This window comes from Chamaea fasciata, unplaced genomic scaffold, assembly GCF_029207755.1.
Source record: "Chamaea fasciata isolate MVZ Bird 193981 ecotype frontalis unplaced genomic scaffold, bChaFas1.0.hap1 SCAF_2, whole genome shotgun sequence".
In the NCBI taxonomy this organism is placed as follows: Eukaryota; Metazoa; Chordata; class Aves; order Passeriformes; family Sylviidae; genus Chamaea; species Chamaea fasciata.
In genome coordinates, this window is record NW_027094087.1 from 36,593,402 (window position 1) to 36,612,163 (window position 18,762).

Sequence of the window (18,762 nt, forward strand, 5' to 3'; positions counted from 1 at the left end):
CAACTCATGGAAAAGATTTGATTTTCCCAGTTCATTGGCATATGATGAGAGATACACCATCTATGGTGGAATACTGCCTCAAATATATTTCTTTAATAAATCATGTGTCATTGGACAATGAGTCTGCAAGAAATGGGCAGGGACAATTGGTATTTTGATCCAAGTTAAGAAACTGATTATCTATTTAGATTAAAACCTGGCCCAGTATCAAGATACCGATGGTTTTGCAGGTGCTCATTCAGGTTCATGTTTTGAAGAGCATGGCAAGTTCAGAGTCATCCAGGGCTGAGGTTTTGGTTCACACACTGCTGTCTGCCATAGTGGTTGTGTCTCATTAGAAAAGTCACATTTCTGATTGCCTAGAGTTTTGCTTTAGTGAAGGAATGATTTGCATATATCTGACATTTGCAGAGGGAGGGAGGTTGTTTTACAGATTTCATGAATCACTGACCTGAACCGTTGGGTCATGAAATGAAGACATGAATATCTGCAAAGCGCAGCTCTGTTGGCTTTTTCATGCTGGGCATCAAATGCCTCTTTTAGGATTTTCCTTGTAGACCCACAGCATTCTAGCAGCAGGTCTTGCCTCTAAGCACCTCAGCATGAAGGCATGGAAGAAGATATTCAGAGTACAGATTTTGCATGCTATCTTATCAGGCATTTCCAAATCTTTTAAAGGCATAACAGAAAAGATGCAATTGTGCCAGGAAGGAAATCCAGCCTGCAGTCAGCTACCCTGCAAGGTTCTGAGCATCTCTTGGGAGCCTAGGGGTGTATCAGCACTTACTTGACCCTCTGGATCTAATTAAAATCTCACTGGACTCAGCATCATGGAGTAGTGCAAGGAAGTTACCTTATGATTAACGAGCATTATATTAAGACATATGGGATGTCACTGTGGAGAGGGGAAAGTGTTATGCTGGGGGCTAGTTCAATTCCTTTGCTTATCCTGAATGGTGTGCTTAGTCTGGCTTCAGTAGCAATGATTTTCCTAAACTTATCCCTAATAATCCAGGGATAAAAGAATTAGACATTGGTGCCCATGGCTGCATTTCCCCAGGTGTGTTGGAAATGGGTGAGTGAATAAATGAGAGAAAAGCAATTTAAAATATACTCTAATACCTCTCTCTTCTCTTTGCAGAACTGTGAGATAGCAGAGCACTAGATCAATGCAAATGCGTGGAAAGTATTATTAAAACATCAAGTTTTATTGCATGCTTCAAAAATTAGGTCTGAACCCCTGTGTTAAATGCTGTTGAAACAGAGAGGGATGAATTAGTGGTCTTCCTTCTTGTTTTATAAATCATTCCTCATGCTAAGCTTGTGCAGGCAAATTCTGTCGTTAATCTATATCAAGCTTTTCAGTCAGGATTTAGAAGTTTGGTCTGATGTTGCTTTCTCACTGAGGGATTAGCTCATAGATTAGCTCAGGGCTAACAGGTTTTTTCTTCATTGTATGTTTCTTAAGATCTGTAGCTCCCTTTTTCATGGACTGGAGCCCACCTACCAGGCCCAAATTGGTCAGATATATTCTTTCAGGGTTCTTTTTTGCCAGGCTCTGTGCTTGGTGAAACAAAGAGTCATTGTGCAGGGTGCACTGCTTTGCTAAATCTTCGCATTTTTATATGAATGTACCAATGCTTTAATCTTCTGCAGAAGCCACAGGATATCATTCACATGATTTGAATCTATTTTTGATATACAGAGCTTTTGTGTTATGTGAAACATGTCTGCTTTCATGCTATATCATGTTTTTTGTAGCATGTGTAATACCCATCAGATGCCAGACTGTTAATTTATGTCTGTAATGTCTGAGCACGCAAACATGCATGCACACACACACATTTTGCAGAGGTCTTATTTTCCTGCCTTGACAGCTAAGACCAAGCAGAGAGTTGAATGTCAGGCAGGGGAGCATCTTCTTCCTCAGTTAGGAATGCATTGCATCTGTACTAAAATCCTTTCTGGGCATAGGAAATCCTAGTATGCCTTTTAATGAATCCATCATCTAGAAAAATGCCCTTAAACAAGATTTGCATCCATTTGTTCTTTCTCCCAGGGCGATCTGTTCTCAGCTGTTCCAAATTCAGGCTTGTTATTGCTAAAAAAAGTTGATTCTGGGATTTTTTCACAGCAACTTCACTTGCCACCACCATTTATATGCACCAAATCCATCCACCCTGTAATACCCTGTGTAGGGATCCCAGCACTAACTCTCCAATTCTTTTGTCTTGAGTGGCCTTTTGGTGGGTTGGTTTGATATATGTGTGTTTTATCCGTGCTCTGTCCTCTTTTTTTTTTTTTTTTTTTTTTCCTCTCTCTCTCTCTCTCTCTCTCTCTCTTTTTTTTGTCATTCCCTTCTTAGTGCTTTTCTTATCCAGGAATTTATCATTTCTGGTACTGGTGATACATTAAAAACTCAGCATTCTACAAAACTGCCCCCACCAGTTTGTGCACTTGATGAGAACCTTTTCCCAGTACACAATGAATACACAACATTTTCTTTGAGCCTCATCACATCTCACTGTCTTCTCACTGTAGCCTGTAATGTCTTTCAATATAATGTATTTTCCCTCTTTTTCTGAGGACTTTTATAATCCTTAAACATTTGTATTGGTCAAGGAAGATATACTGGACAGGGTAGGAAAATGTCAAGCAAAATCATGGTACTTTGAAAAAATTTTGCCATGTGGTTTTTGGTTCTTTTTTTCATTTTAAAAATAATTTATTATGTCAAACGTGCATCATTGTGTAAAATGTGCTGAAATAAGATTGGAGTTCTCAGCATAATTTGTAACATGACACAAATTAAGGTATTTAGTAGATACCTAGAGATAATAAAACCTCTAATCGGGTCGAGAATCAGTTTACTGGGCATAATTGACACTGTTTTTCTCCCTAAACATATTATCACAAAACATAAGAATCATAGTGTTTTTCTTATCTGACTTCAGCTTGATAATAATCAGAGACCAAACAGTTATTTTGCTTTTTATGAAGATATGATTTAAACAGAAAAGTACAAAGGCCCTGAAGCATCAAGTCCAAAGAAATCTACCCTCAAAAGCAGTAATTTTCTTTTCACAGCCTAACAAATTTCAGTTGTCAAGAAACAGATTAATCTCATCATTCTCAAATGTAATATTGCTGTTTCCTAATCTCTCATGATACAGAGACATTGAAAATGTTATCATAGCAATCCTAAAGTACATTTTATGGTTTGGAAAAAAATAATACTTTATCTGGCAAGGAAAATTCTAAATATTCAAAAGCAAGGGTTAACATGAGCACTTGAGAGCAAAAATATCAGAATCAAAATAGTGAGTTATTTTTTCTCATATTCCCTGAGAAGGTAAAAAATACAAATATTGCTAATAGCAGTCTGTAGATTCATGGCTTTGACTTTTCTGAGACCCAGCATGTTATCTGTAATCTAGACACCAGTAAATAACTAAATATTTTCTTCAACAACCTCAAATATATCTGTTTTCCCATTGTATTTTGTTTTCTTCCACTATCCTTCCAGATAGTTATTAGTTGTATATACTAAAACAAGTGTTCTTAACCCTCAGATTGTTATTTTAAAGACTTTATTGGGGGAAATTAAAAAAAAAAAATAACAGGGAGAATGTAATAAACATATGGTTTTTTACATTGCCACACTTTTTAAAAACCCCCACCACCTGACCACAGTTTAAAAAACACGTGGAAAATTTCTGCAAAATCATAAACTTCAGACCACATATTTTAGCTAAGCAGAGATAATGCTTTATTATCTGATACATCAAAGTATGCCAAAATGGCATGATTTCTGTTGACTGAGAGGGACAGAAGGCAGTGAGGGATGTGTGTTAGCTTGGTCTCAATAGAGCATAATTTGTAGCAGAAGGAATCAAAATATTAACTGACACATGAGGTTAATTTGCGTTTACTCCTTATCCTCCTCACCAAAACCCTGTTGTTCAAGTGGACCTGCACAAACTCTCTCTATGTAGCTTTGGACATATGTTTGTGGGATTGAATTGAATACTAAAGCCTGTTCTGTCTTTTCCATTGGCATTTACCAAGTATATGTACAGTTAAGGATCTTTCACTGTTTTTGTTGCAACACACTAAATACTGCCTGAGTGCAGTCTTCTCTGCAGCACCTCAGCCAGGGAATGACATTTAAAAAGTAAAATAATACTTTCTTTGAATGTCTTCTCTTCAGGCATTCAATCCTCATAATATCCGACTCTCAGTGTGAAAGTGTCAATTGAAAGCTGTGGCTTTTTTAATAAAAAGAAATCTGAAGTGTACAGAAGATGTGTTATTTCTGCAGCCCTGGGAGGGTGCCTAATGATAGATCACAGTGGTGATGGGATGCCCAACTTCCAGCAAGCTGCTCAGGTCCCAGAAGAAATCCTGTGCTGCAGCACAGTGCTCAGCATGAGGCAGTCATTTATCCTTCTTCCTGACAAAGTACATTACCCAGCTCAGAGCTGTGGGCTGTTTTTCAGCTCATTCAGTTCTTGCAGAGCTAATTTGGTGTCCCTTCCCTCTCCTCCAAGCTATATAGCTGAGAGCTACCTCATGACTTCTAACTTGAGACACACCCCTGGTTTCTCTGGAATGCAGTATGCTCCACTAGCCCTTGAATGCCTAAAAGGTAGTAGGTGAATAAATTACACATTTGTGCTCTATTTTCTAGGGGTTATGGAGAACGCATTCACCAGACTTATATACCAAAACAGGAACTGCACTTGAACTTCACTTAACTGACAAACTGCCTCACTAAGCCTGTAAATCAGTTTTACAGGTTTTGTCATATTAGTAATCTGTGGATTAGAGCTGATCCTAATGCTCCATTTCTAAAACTGGATGCACTTTTGGAGAACAAGTTTGTTTATATTCTATATGGAATTTCTCAAAAGGATCAGTGGCAGCATCTCTTGATAGCATCAACCAGGGCTCCACATCATGAGCGAACATCTGCAGTAGTGACCCAGCACTGACCATGGGGATTAGTGCATAGGGCTGGCATATCTGATTTGCCTGCACCAAGGGACCATGCCTCCTGCACTGGTCTGACAGGATGTACTTGTGCTGTTCAAGACCTCCCATAAATCAGGTGCTTTCTCACGGCTATTTCCAATAGAGTACCCTGCCCCTTTAACACCTCCTGAGACAGTCTCAAAAGCAAAGCAGTTCCTAAAACTTTACTTTTTCAATCTTTTCTGCTACAAACCAACAAAGCAACTCATTAGAGGGACCCTTTCTGCTTTCTCCTTTCTCTCGCTTCCCCTAGTGAGGGCTAATTGGAAGCCCATAAAATGAATCCAGGGAAATTCACCGGCTTCTCCCATGTATCAGTCCTGCACTACCAAATTGGGCATATTGTCTCATGCAGTGTTTTATTGTCCCCAAGACCACATTATCAGGGAGGCAGTCTCACAAAGGTTAAGTGCCTTACCTGGTTGTCTCTCCATCTGGCATTCCTGCTCATCATTCTAAATCCAGTCATTTCACCGGTTGCTTTAGACTCCTCTACTGCCATTAATTGGGTGCTGCTTCCCACTGACTTCAACCCAGTTCTATAAATTGTAGCTGATTGTCCCTGCTCTTAACTTTCATTTCACAACTGGGAAAAGTATGTGTGGGTTGATTTTCAACCCCACTCTTTGACATTTGCAGTCCAATTATCGGTCACCTTAGCCGTTTGTTCAGTCCAACTGTCCTCCCATTGGTATGCTATGTGTCAACACCTACCACATACACTGCCCTAATGGGAAAATAAACAGTAAATTATGAGCCTCTGTAAATCCAGTAAAGAGTGACTTTGACTCCAAAAACCATGGAACCAAAACTGAGGTGTTTTCTGCAGTTGCTAATACTGGCTGGGACTGCTGCTCTGTACTTTTAGAGTGTCACAGCTTACTGGAGTCAAGCAAGATACCTCTCTATTCAGCGCCATGGTGCTCATGCAGTAAGAACATGAACCTCAAGGGCTATGCATGTTAAGATTTCTGTATTGCATTAATGAATCAATGGTTGTCATCAGTAGAAAGCAGTAAATTTATATTAATCATTCTTGATTAAATATTTCCTTTTCGCAGCTAAAAAGTATGTTTCCTAAGCTCTGCTTACATTTTACGTTTTATTGACCCTTTGCACAGCAGTGAATGCCATCCTGTGGCTACAAAACCCAAATGCATGTTAAAGACAAATCTGCAGAAGAATCAAAGTGCTAAGAATACTTCTAAAGTTGTGATCTTTTAAAATTCCTCCTGCACTGCAGGAGTAGAATTCCATCTTATTATTATTCCAACACATAAAGATTCCTTTCCAGGACTCCAGGCACTATGCAATTAATTAATTATAATAGTATTAATTGATTAATTAATATTAATAACCTGAACATTTTAATGCGTTCCAAGTGTTACTCTGGGAAATTAAGGTTTTGGGAGAGGATCTTTCTTTTCAACACATTTGGGATATTAAAACTTGGGGACAGCTTTTCCTGTTGTATTGTTACTCCAAAATGACTTTCTTCCCATACACAAACCTACTTATTTATGTTGGCAGTATGGTCTTGACACATTCTGAAAATTATTTGTACACATCACTGTTCTCGGGATCCCTGGCTATGTGTGTAACAGATTGAACCAACAGGAAAAAGAAATTGTGCTGAAGAAAATAATTGCATGTGAAGTGGCTGTTTCTTTAAAGCAAACAGAAAATCCTACGTTTGCCCTGGGTGCTAAATAAGATTGTTTCCAGTCAGTTATCAGGCATACAATGGTGGTGCTGCAGTGGTGCACACCTTCCCTACCGTTTAGCTGAAGGCTCACAGCTTTTGGGGGCTCATGCAGCTGAAGCCCAGGGCTCTGCAAAAGCTCAATGAGAATAAAAACTACTGAAATTAGGTTGTTGAGCTCTGGATGCTGCCCTGTTCTCACCAAAGTCAGTGATAAAATTCCCATTGATTTCCAAGTCTGAGGGTTTCACAGCTGGCCAGTACTTCCCTACCAAGAAGGTGTCTGTAATTATTTGGCTGCTCAGACAAAGTGAGATTGGTTCATTAAGGTAATCTTTGTCTTTACACTTACGCTGTGTGTCTCCAGTTGTGCAGTATCTGTGCACCCCACTGTCCATGGCATGACTGGGGAGGCTGAAACTATTCTCTGGTGTTTGGTGATTTTCAGAGATTCATCAGAGCTGAGAAAATAGCTAAACTGACTTAGTGAAAAAGAGGGTTACAGTGAACCTGTCCCTAATGATACATTTTACTTGTGTCAGTCTTGTCCAGTGAGAAAGAGCGAGGTTTGTACTGTGTCTGATGAAACATAGAGTTCTACAGCACCCATCAGGGAGGGGGAAGTTCTTCATCACCAGAACAGTTACCTGAACTTGAGTTTCACATCTTTGCACTGGACGCAACACCTAAGCCCATTTTCCGGGATGAGTTTTCCAAGCTGGAAAATCAATGTGGAAAAAAAAAAAAGTGATCGGTCAAGAATGTGAGTTTTTCTTCAAAAGTGGAAAATTTTTCTTTTATTTAGTTTTATTTTATTTTCCCCATGCCACTTGATTCTCAACCAGCTTGTAAAACTGATCCCATGCCAATATAAATTGGCTAGTAGATATTTACAGGACATATAAAATCAAAGACAAGTAGAGGTTGAGATAATAAGGCTTGTCTGTGTTGCCTATTAGATTGAAGTGTGATTAAATATGGCCCAATTAATGCCTGTTATCTGTCCAAAATTGATTTGTAACAGAAAGTTGTGAAATAGGCATCAAAAAGTCAAGTAGAACTTTTTATTACTAGAATCAAAGCAACTATTGATGTGATTTACTTTAACCTGGCCTGACAAAAACGGGATGATATTGTCATTAAAAAATCTGCCTTGGGAAGAACCCAAAAAAACAGGCTCCTTATTCATGCTTATCTCCTTCACCTTATTTTAATTGCTTTTCATACTGATTTTCTGAAAATTTTTATACTATATTGTAAGATATTTTAGGATGGAATCCTCATCTGACTCCAAAAACTACTTTATTCAAATATGCATGAATAATTGCTATGATATTGTCCTCTAAGTTGATTAAAATTTTACTTTGCACCTCCTTGATAACCAAAGAAATGACTGTCAAATAACTTGAGTATCACAAAAAAAAATCATATCTTCGTATTTTTTTCCTTTCTGATTAATGAAAACAGTCACTGCAATCTTCCTGGGTGACTATTCAGTAAACACAGATAAATTTCTGAGGCCTAAACCATACATTTTTGCTTTTTGCAAATTTAAAATATCTCTAAAGGATATTAAAAATTTGGGAAAACCCTGTATCACTTAAAAGTCTGATTTATATACTTTCTACCCAGCTACAAAATCAATTTTTTATTCATCAGTTTTCTAATGGGTAAGCTTTATTTTGAACATAAAACTGTGGAAGCTTCACATTTTACTGCAAAAAAGCTAAATTGCATTTAAATGTCAGAGGCTACTCATCAGTCTGTCGGCTGTAAAACTGTCTTTGAAACGTTTTACCTCTGTATGTAGATGGAGAGCACTCATTTCTTGCATATTGTGGAAAAACAGTGTAAGATGAAAATTGGATATTTTCAGCATTACTGATGGGACACGAAGGCTTTTACGTTAATATTAATGGTTCTGGCTTTGCCTGCTTTGGAATTGATCAAAGGTTTGTTGGTAAGTGATGAGCTCAAAGATAGAGATTTCTTTGGGAAGGGGGTTTGGGGGGTGAGCTCTAAGTTTCTATCTGTAGTGAAACTGCAGAATTAATCACCAAAATTGTAGTTGTATGTTCCTTCAGTGACCAAACATCTCAGTAGACCTGCCCCAGCCTGACTTGGGGAGCTGGCATGCCTTTCCTCCTTTGGATCTCTCATTTCCATTGCTCACTGCTGTCTGTCTTTTGGGGCAAGGGGGCATGTTTTCTTTTGGTCGTTCAGTTTAAACCCTGATTATTTCAGTAGACCTGTTCATGGCACAGATGCACAAGGGTGGAGGTGGCTGCACATGGATGACAGGGGAAGAACTTCTGGAGGAGGAGCTGGAGGTGGGGCTGGATGCATCTTAATGTGCTTTGTGGCCAGAGACAAGGTGGTGTCATCCCCTGTTAGCACAACCAAGTGCTGCTTTGGGGGGAGAAAAAAAAAAAGAAACTGTTGCCTTTCTTTTGAAAAACCCTGATTCTGCTTTATATAGCAGCATAAAATTTAGATGCAGTGTACCTATAAAGTAACTAAGGAACTACAGTGTGTATTATTGCTGGCCAAATACACATTTTGCCTCCTGAGTATAACAGCAATATTGTTTTAAAACTGACCATCACAGAGCCTCACCTGAAGATGTTTCATCCTACATCAGAGGGCAGTGGATGTCAGCATGACAAAAGTTGTTTAGAAGTAGGTTTTTATATTACGGTTTAGGACAAAAGAGGATTATTCCCTTTGAAGACTGAAAGTTTTAGTTGAAATTGCTGCTTTATTGTAACAGAAGCTTCTGCCCCAATATTTTTAAGGGTGTACAGAGCAAGCTCTTTCATACTATGCCTTTTCTTAGAGGACCTTCAGCAGCTTGTGCCCCATTAGCATGAGGCGGTGCTGCTGACTTACTGCCAGATGGATGGAGGGCTGTTGCCACACACCTGCTCTGAATCTGAGAGTTTCTGCTAAAAGACTTGGGAGTTAATTTCTTGTCAGTTTTGATGTCTGGGGACCCCTGCTACAAGCTGACTCAGCTGCACATCCAAACAAGGATGAAAAGTAAATACTACTGATTAGTTAACTGCATGGTGACTAGTACTACAGTTTGATTAAATTTTGGCAATAAATCAGAGCATATTTTTTCAGCAGGGCATGTCTGTTGATAGTTAAAACATAACATAAATTACTAATGCTAGGAGAATATCTTGGAAGCATGGATAACATGTTCTGTCTTTATTAATAGCCAGAATGTTTTTCTTACATAATTACATGTATTGACTGGTCTAGTATGAAAAAATGGAAGTTTGGAAATGTGTAACAATCTTCATAATTTTGAGGAAACTGAAGAAGGTGTTTGGTTCCTGCTTGTAGTGAAGATGAGAATCAACTAACTTTTGTGGATAGAATATGAAGAGTAAGTGAATCTTTGAGAAAACAGCAGTGTGGTGAGCTTACAAGTCGATGCACACCTCTTTTGAAGCACAAAAACTGAGAGCTACTGTATTTCCTGAGTGCTAAGATAAGATTTTTGGAGAAGGGCATTATCTGTAGAGGTAGATCTGATAGAGGGGAACTTATCAATATTTAATCACAGATGTTTCTTATCACAAGATAGGCAAAATCCACAAATGGCTGAAGTAGATATTGAGGTATGAATCAGATTAACATTGACACAGAGAGTACCGCTAACATTAAACTGCATGCATATCTTGATTTGCAAGCTTTATGTTATTTAAATCTGCTTGAAGTGAAACATTCTCACGTACTATTCATTTTCTGTTCACAAAATTCTCAGATTGTAATCTTCACTTTCAGCAGGAGCTGAACACCTTCTTCAAAGTTTACTGTGAAGATCAATAGGCAACTTTTATCTTTTTTCTCGTTGAGGGGCGATGATGGTAGTTAAACTTCTGTTTAGTGATAGGTTGTTCCTCAAGAGGTTTCATATGCCTAAAAAATTATTTTCAAGCAATTGCATATCATAGTTTATCTTGTTTGTAAGGTATCAGTCTGGAGGTGGGTAAATGTCCTTCTACAGGTATTATCAGGGGACAGTTTGGAGTGTATTCTTCTGCTTTTCAATTCTTTCTTCATTATATATTTAGCAAGACTCATTACTGTAGCTTGATGAACAAAAACAGGAAGCTCATAATGTACTCAAAAGACCTTTACAATTGTTGTTTGGAGACTGAGGTTGATGTTCTTACTGTGATCCTCTCAAATTTTCCAAATCTTCTTGCTGCAAACTTTGCAAACTGCTCAACATGGGATATGATACATGCAATTTCAAGCTGCTGTTATCACCTAGAGGGTCAGAAAAAGTTCTAGTTGAGCAATGCTTTTTCTTACCAGAGGATTTCTGCTGAATCTTATGTGACTATATACTATAGTTAGGCAGTAGAGGTAAAGCACTTCTGTATTTAATTCCACCAGAGGAAGTAAGAGGCACTTCTGGACTTCTGGAAAGTGACTGGCTTAGTGTCACTTCTGGACAAAGTTTAAGCTACATTTCATCAAATGCAAATTATATGAGTTTGACATTCCTAAGGATTATAGTTTTCTTTTTACTCAGGGAGAGGAAGGGGAAGATGCTTTCTGTTGCTGCCTGTAGGAGTTTCCTTTAACACATGACAGGCTGCTCTGTTTTCCTGGGAATCTAATGGAGTAATGGTCGGTTCTGCACTTAGCATGTATTGATTGAATAACACTGCAAATAAAGCCTGATGTGAAAAGGTTGCCAGGATCTCCAAACTGTAGTGAACTTTAAAAGCAATGCCTATTGAAAATTGCTATTTTTCTTTTAGAGGGTCACTGTCAAAAGCTATGCAGATTCTTCCTTTTATTGCTACTAAAGCAGAAATATAAGTCTTTAGTTTCTTTACAGAGACTTGTTTAATGTTTCCAGAAAGCTTGTAAAATAAAGTATGACACAGGATAAATGTAATAGAAGTAGTAGTAGTGTTTCTGGACTTCAAAGTCACCCATTCTGATATTTCATTCTGCCAAGTCCTTTGACTACCATCTACAGGTCTCAGCACTCTGAGTCTGACAAAAGTTAAGATTTGAAGGCCTCTAAGGCTGTCTTCAGTACACTCTTCTAATATTTAGGTTTGCAAATACTACAGGGAGCATTTAACTCCAAATGAAAAAGCCTGCCTTCCTTCCTCTCTTCCTGTGTTTTGGCAATACAGCACTGAAATTACCTGATGTCATCGTTGATTCTCAAATGGTTTAACAGACCATTATGCATCATTTTCTAGCTTGAGCATGGCTGGAAGCCGTTGACATTCTAATCAAACACCTAGAGTGTTTATGTCAGTAATAATCTCTATTTAAAATGTACTCTAAACTATTTATTTCTCATACCTGGCCAGAGTGAATGTATTAATTTTTTTTAACGTTTGAAAACAAAGATTTCCCAGATTAGCACATTATAAAGGAAATAAGGAAAGATGGATCATACTGATATGACTGGAACTCTTTTGGACAAGAAGTGTAATTTGTCTTTTGGGACAGCACCACATCCCATTAGGATAAGTGAAATTAGCACTACTCATTTTGTTCCCACAGTTGCTAGATAAATTATTAGAGAGAGAAGCTATCTAGCTTGCTACAGCTAACTCAGTACTCGTTTTGAAGTTTAAAAAAAAAAACAACAAAACACAGAAAACCGATGTACGTTTATTTTTCTCTTGTATTCTGTATGTATTTGTACACTGCCTTCACTTTGTAGCAATAATCTGACATGTAGTTCAGTAACAGCATGCATTTCGGAAAAAATATTTCCTTGTAAGAATTTAGCCACGAGTTTAGTCTCTCTCTGAACTAGGCAGAGATAGTAATTCAGTGCATTTGACTTTCAAGTTCTATTCATCCCTCGATGAGCTCTCCTTTATAATCTTCCACTTCTACTCGGGCTGAATTCCAGAGATTTACAATAGGTATTGCAGCTCATTTGCACGTTTGCAGAAGAAACAAACCCATTAGTCACTAACAGCAGGGGTATGCCTCAACTCTCCCGCTCCCTTTGATCATTTTTCGGTCTTCAGAAACTCAACCAGATTCTCTTTTCTAAGGTTTTCTGAAGCAAAATTAGCGTTTCTTTTTGGGGGAAGGGAGAGACTTTTACCTGAAAACCTCATTGTGCACACTCCTTTGATGAGGCACCAAGCATCTAGGTCACATTATTTTGCATTAAGCAGTTATCACACTAAAAAAATAAACAAGCAAATACAACGTCTTCAGCTTTTTGCAGTACTAATGACAGTGTTGTGGCAGTTCCTCATAACTTGAAATTGGGTAGGCTGAGTACTTCCTCCTGCCAAAGAATGATATGGAAAAATATACTTGTTCTCAAGGCTTGATGACTCATATTAAATGTCTGCTAATTGTCTTGTACTTGTTGAAGTAACATCCCTGCTAGCTACACCCTCCAGCTGAGTTAATAAGCACCTTGGAAGTCATGAGCTTTTGTTAATGAGACTCAGTGTAGTATTCTTAATTCAGGAGGGTGATCCTCACAGTTGTATTTGTTTTCTGAAAAATTCAAGAACTAAACCTTCTCCTATTAAGTGTCACAGTCTGACTCATAGGAGGAGTGACTGTCTCAAGGCAAAATTCCTTTTGTCACCATTGCTGAGGTCTGCTAGGCTGGATTAGGATGGATTATTAGGCCGCCCTACTTTCACAGTAGATGTCTCCTCCATGCCTTCTCCATAGTCATAAAAAGAATTTCTCGCATCTAACATTCCAGCTGTGGTATATTAACAGTCAGTGTCAGTCTTTTTCACTGAGAAGGTCCACTGCTATGGAAACCCCTTTGCAGTTGTTCTGTGGACATGAACATAAACATGAATATCTTCTCAGTCATGTAGGAAGAGAGTGTTAATGTCTACTGACCAAACCTTCTCAAGCAGATCCTGCAGAAGAAGTGGAAATTGTTTTACTTGGAGAGAAAGTTCTGTTATTACACTGAATTTATCATATGCTGCAGAAGGAGATAATTTAGTGCATTTTTCTTAAAAGTACTTGTCTGATAGAAGGAGAGGGAATTTGAGGATGCTTTTTCCTGGTCCATTCAGCTAAAGGAAGCATTGTAAGGGAGGTGCGACTGTTACTTTATCAAAGAAATTCACGGTATCTGTATGTGTATTGAGAGACAGATTTCAGTAAAGTCATAAACATTAAAGACAATGGGTAAATACGGATTCCTAGAGGAAAATGCTCATTCTGTGGAGAAAACTGTAGTGGAACTGTCTGTAGGTTATGAGAAAACAGCAGTGATGCTGAGGATTTCACCATGAAAATATAAAATAGTTCATATTATTTTTGTTTCTTTGGCATTCAGGCCCCATTAAATATGTAATCACATTCCTTTTCAGACATTCCATTGCTGAACGGACCAACCCTTTGTCTGATTAGTCAGGGAGTCCAAATTCAGCCGCTTTCATGGTTTTATCCCAGCTTTGGGAGGTTGCATTCTCTGTTTAGCCTGTCCTGACACAGCATGAGCAGCAATATAGATATTGTGCAATATAGATCTAGATACCAGTGCAGCGGAGGGGACAGCAGCTGGGCTGGTCCCTCTCAGCTGCACATGGTCAAGCAGCAGCTTGTCTGCAGCAGTTGGGTCTGGATACCAGACTCATCACACAGACAGGAGGTGTTCACCATTTAGGAAGGCACATGCTGACCAAGCAGCCGTTCCTCTTCTTCGCTGGGAAAGACATGATTTTGTCCTTGCCCTTTTCCCATACTGATTACTGTGAGAGTCACCTCTTGTTGGGTTTTCGATGGCACATCCTGACAAGTATGTATTGAGACAGTCTGTCTCAGACTGACTGATGAATGACAGATGTCATTCAGATGTCATTCAGATGTCATTCAGATGTCATTCATCTGCATTACCTTCCTTCTCTGTTTTCTTTTTCCTACCACACTGCCTTCAGGTTTCTAAACAAAAGAACCTCACTGGTCCTAAATTACAGCTTCTCTCCTGCAAGCTCTCCTGTGCCTTGCACATCTGCCGTTTGCATTTCCAGAGATACCAGCTGTGAATTAGCTTTATCCTCTGAACATCCTAACCTACCTCCCCTCCCTGGTTACTTTTTACTGTAATTTCCAGCTGTTGAAGGGTTTAGCTAAGAACTGCAGTAATGTTTGAATTGAAATTGCCTTGGTTAGAGGGGCCCCTAAGTGCTGGTGTGATATTGTGTCCTGATGGAAATGGTATTTGCAGATCAATGTGCTGAAGGACCTCTCTGGTTCTCCCTGGTTTTGTCTGGGAACAGTTCTGAACTGGCAGCAATTTCTTGGTTAGTTTTAATGTGTTGTCATGGTGGGTTTTTTTTCTGTAGGGGCAGAGGAAATTTTTGCAGCTCTTTTACCTTATTTATGGCTGGAACAGGCTGGGGTCAGGATGATGGAGCACAGAAAAGGGGTCAGCCAGGGTGCAGATTTACAGTTAGGGAAATAATCACATCACTGCTGTGAGGAAGACTTAATTAATTTACAGGCCTGCAAAGAGAGAACTTCTGCTCCTATGCACTCAGAGCTTTTGGAGTGGAGCTGCATCCTGTAATTTTGAAAAGTTTTGAGTGTCATCCAGAGAAGAAGGCTGAGGTGGTACCTAACATTTTCCTCTCCAGAGATTTAAAGTTTTAGCCCAAGTAGAATTGACTAACGTCAATCATTCTTTGTTAATTTTTATTAATTAGCTGTCATTTTCTGTTATTGCCTTTAATCTTTCCTGTTAGCTGTCAACAAAAATTTTCAGTGCAACTTTTCTGTTATCGAATGGATTTCCCCTAAGTTTGGGCTTACAAAACAAACAAATGCATGCAAATATTTGCTGCCACAACACCGTGCTAGTCAGGATTTCAGCAGCAAACTGACAAACTGTGAGGATATACTGGTAAGACAAAACGATGCTTTACTCCTTGAGCAATTTTTTGACTTAGGTAGGTTTTTTTCATCATTGTTGTTTGACTGTTTATACCACTGTGGTTTTCATAGATTTTTTTTGTCATAGTTGGTTGTAAACCCTTTATCTCACTCACACACCTTTTTTGTTGATTGCTGCTAGCAGGTTGAAGAAAATGTCTTAAAAAAAAAAAAAAAAAGAGCTGTATTTGTTCAGAGAACACAAGTTTCCAGAGAATCACTAATGTTTTTATAGTGCAAGAACATTACTCCCTAAAAAAGCATTTTGGTAATATTTTCTGAGTTTGGATTAGTCCGTCTCTGATTGTGTCTATGCAATGCAGCCTGTACTGTTTGTCATCAATGATTATTTTATCTGTGGAGAAACCCAGAAAAGGTTTTCCTTTGTTAACTTGTGGTCTGGCCTAGAGCTTGGCCAGTTGCAATGGAGTAGAACAGAAATAGAGGGGATCATCAGTGGGGTGGAGAGGCTGAGGTCCCTGGGGATGTGGCTCTCACCATGTGGAAAGGCAGATTCACAGCTGCCTGTACAGCCTTTCAGCATTAAAAATGCTGTTTTGGAAAGTGCTGGTAGTTAGAACTGGATGGCTGAGCATGCTGATAAAGATGTGGGTCTTCTTCCCACATCCCCGTGCTGGTGACTGGCAAATGTCACGTTGGTGGCTTTGCAGGGTGGGTCTGATCCCCATCCAGCACTCAGCAAACAGCTCTCCCCATCACAGGGGTGGTGATCTCAACAACTGCTAATTGCCAAACCTACTCAGCACTTAGGAAATTCTACTCCAGTCTTGGGAAAAAGAGGCCTGGGACTGGTACATATTGTTTGGAGCATGAGTTCCATTCTCCAGGTGGGTTCTGGGGAATTTGCATTGCCATTGTATGTTGCCGTGCTCCTCACTTGTCTGTAAATGAGCCGTTTCAGTCCCTGAGGCTGTCAGTCTGCTTCCTTCCACTGCATCAGTTTTTAAACACATAGTTAAATGCACAAAAGGGAAAATGTCTTTTACCTTTCTCATAGAAAATACATTTTTCTGCTGATCTCAGTGTTAAACCGGGGTTACCCTAAGTTTAGACTTTACACAAGGATGGGACAATGCCAAGGGGTATTATTCCCAGAAAATTTTGGTTTGCCTAAGGATTGTACATCAGGACTGTAGGATTTGCAAGGGAACACAGAAACTTTTAAGGAAAAATAAAACATCAGGAAGTTACCAGCAAACCAATCGATGTGCAGCAATCAGTATGAGCAGGGAAGGGTACGTAATGTCTTGGCTCACTATCATCAGAAATTGCTACTATGGGATTTGGCATGTTACCACATGTAGCTGAAAATGAAATTTGAACTTCTTTCATGCAAACAAAAATAACTTTCTGCCTTATTTCTTTTCCATTAAAAATGCAATCGAAATATTGAGGGAGAAGTTTGAAACATTGATTTCATTTTGAAGGCATATTATTAAATCTCTTGAGGACTTGTTGATCTTGAATCATTTCATTTTCATAGTGTTTCAGATTGAAAATTATTAGTAATTCTGTTTAAGTTGCAGCTAAGTTACTAATTAACTTTCATCTCAAAGATTTTATTTCTTACATGTTTCTGGCAGCACAGTGCACTCCACAAAATGCAGCAGAATTTTTTGTTACCTGCCTCTCTGTGCTTCTTATAATCTTATAAAGCAGGTTTGGAATTAATGAGCTGTCACGTCTTGGGTAATGAATATAAAGAATTGACAGAAATCCTTTTGTTGTTTAAGAAATTCCAAATAATTAATGGGAAAAAATGACAGAGGTTCTTTTAGGGTTTAAGAAGAAATACATCTTTCAAATTCTTTCCATGACAGAAGAAACTTTAAAATATGTGTGCAAAAAATGCAGGGATCCCTGATTAATGGGTTAATTCCAATTGTCTCTTCTGAGATAAACTTGCAGAATTTGAGAATTTGAGAAATCCTTTGATAAAGGATTTTATGTTTTGAGAAGTAGCTTCCTAGTCTGCAGGTTCCTTATTCCACATTCATCTCAGAGGTAAAAAATCTTCTAGATTCCTGGGTTTGCCATTGTGGACAAATAGAGTTTAGCACTGAGCATGTTTACAGTAATCATGCATTGTGTACATAGAAGATGTTGTAAACTGCAGGTTAGCTTTGAGGAAGGCGTTTCCTTATGTTTTAAGGTTTTCTTCAGTTTATGAAGTCCCACTGTAGCTGTTGAGAATAACTTGTACTGCTGTTTTTCAGGTTACCGTCTCAGATGGGGGCACGTCTCCCAGGCAATCCTCCGTTTGGGTGGTGGTCCAGGTTCTGGATGAGAATGATAACAAGCCCCAGTTTCCAGAGAAGGTCTATCAGATCAAGCTGCCGGAGAGGGACCGTAAGAAACGAGGGGAGCCAATCTACAGAGCTTTTGCTTTTGACAAAGATGAAGGCCCTAATGCAGAAATCTCCTACAGCATTGTGGATGGCAACGATGATGGGAAGTTTTTCATTGATCCCAAAACAGGGATGGTTTCTTCCAGAAAGCAGTTCACAGCGGGGAGTTATGATATCTTAACAGTAAGCACACTTTCACTGACATACAAACCCTATGAATTGACTGACTTTTTTATTTTTAAGATATAGGCCCTCCTGTATAAAGAGGAATATATAACTGGGTTTATTCCCTTTATGTAATACCTAAATTAAGAAATCTAGTATTCATATACAACTACTGCCAAAAAATTGAGCCTGAGAGATCGTTCATGCTATTGCAGGTCGTGAAGTATTCTCCGAGTGTTAAGTCAGCTTGCAAATTGTTAGCATAAGCCATTCCATTGAATATGCAGAAAGGAAAACCAAGCACTTGTCTGCTCCCGAAGTTGTATCAAGTTGGCCTGGGCAGATACAGCTACAAATGGGTACTTACTTTTTGTGTGGACACAATTGTTTGCCCTTACAGTGGGCACCCACTGTCCCAGTTAGGTGGCTGCCTCTAAGAGACGAGGCGTACTGTGTACTCTGTGTTGTGGAAACAATTTCAGTGTAATCTCAGTCAAAACTCTTCTTTCAGAACTGTAACCATATAGTGAAAGTGAAAGAAAGGGAGAATAAATATGGTTGAGTTGATAT

The 18,762-nt window shown here is 38.8% G+C and overlaps 1 protein-coding gene across 2 annotated transcripts in view; it reads left to right on the forward strand.

Moving 5' to 3' along the window:
- FAT3 (FAT atypical cadherin 3) overlaps nt 1-18,762 on the forward strand; it is a 335,343-nt gene that overhangs the window by 206,696 nt on the left and 109,885 nt on the right. For both annotated transcript variants that reach the window (XM_066175676.1, XM_066175677.1), the window contains one exon: nt 17,896-18,210. In XM_066175676.1, coding sequence (XP_066031773.1) covers nt 17,896-18,210 — 315 coding nt within the window. The remainder of the gene's footprint in view (nt 1-17,895; nt 18,211-18,762) is intronic.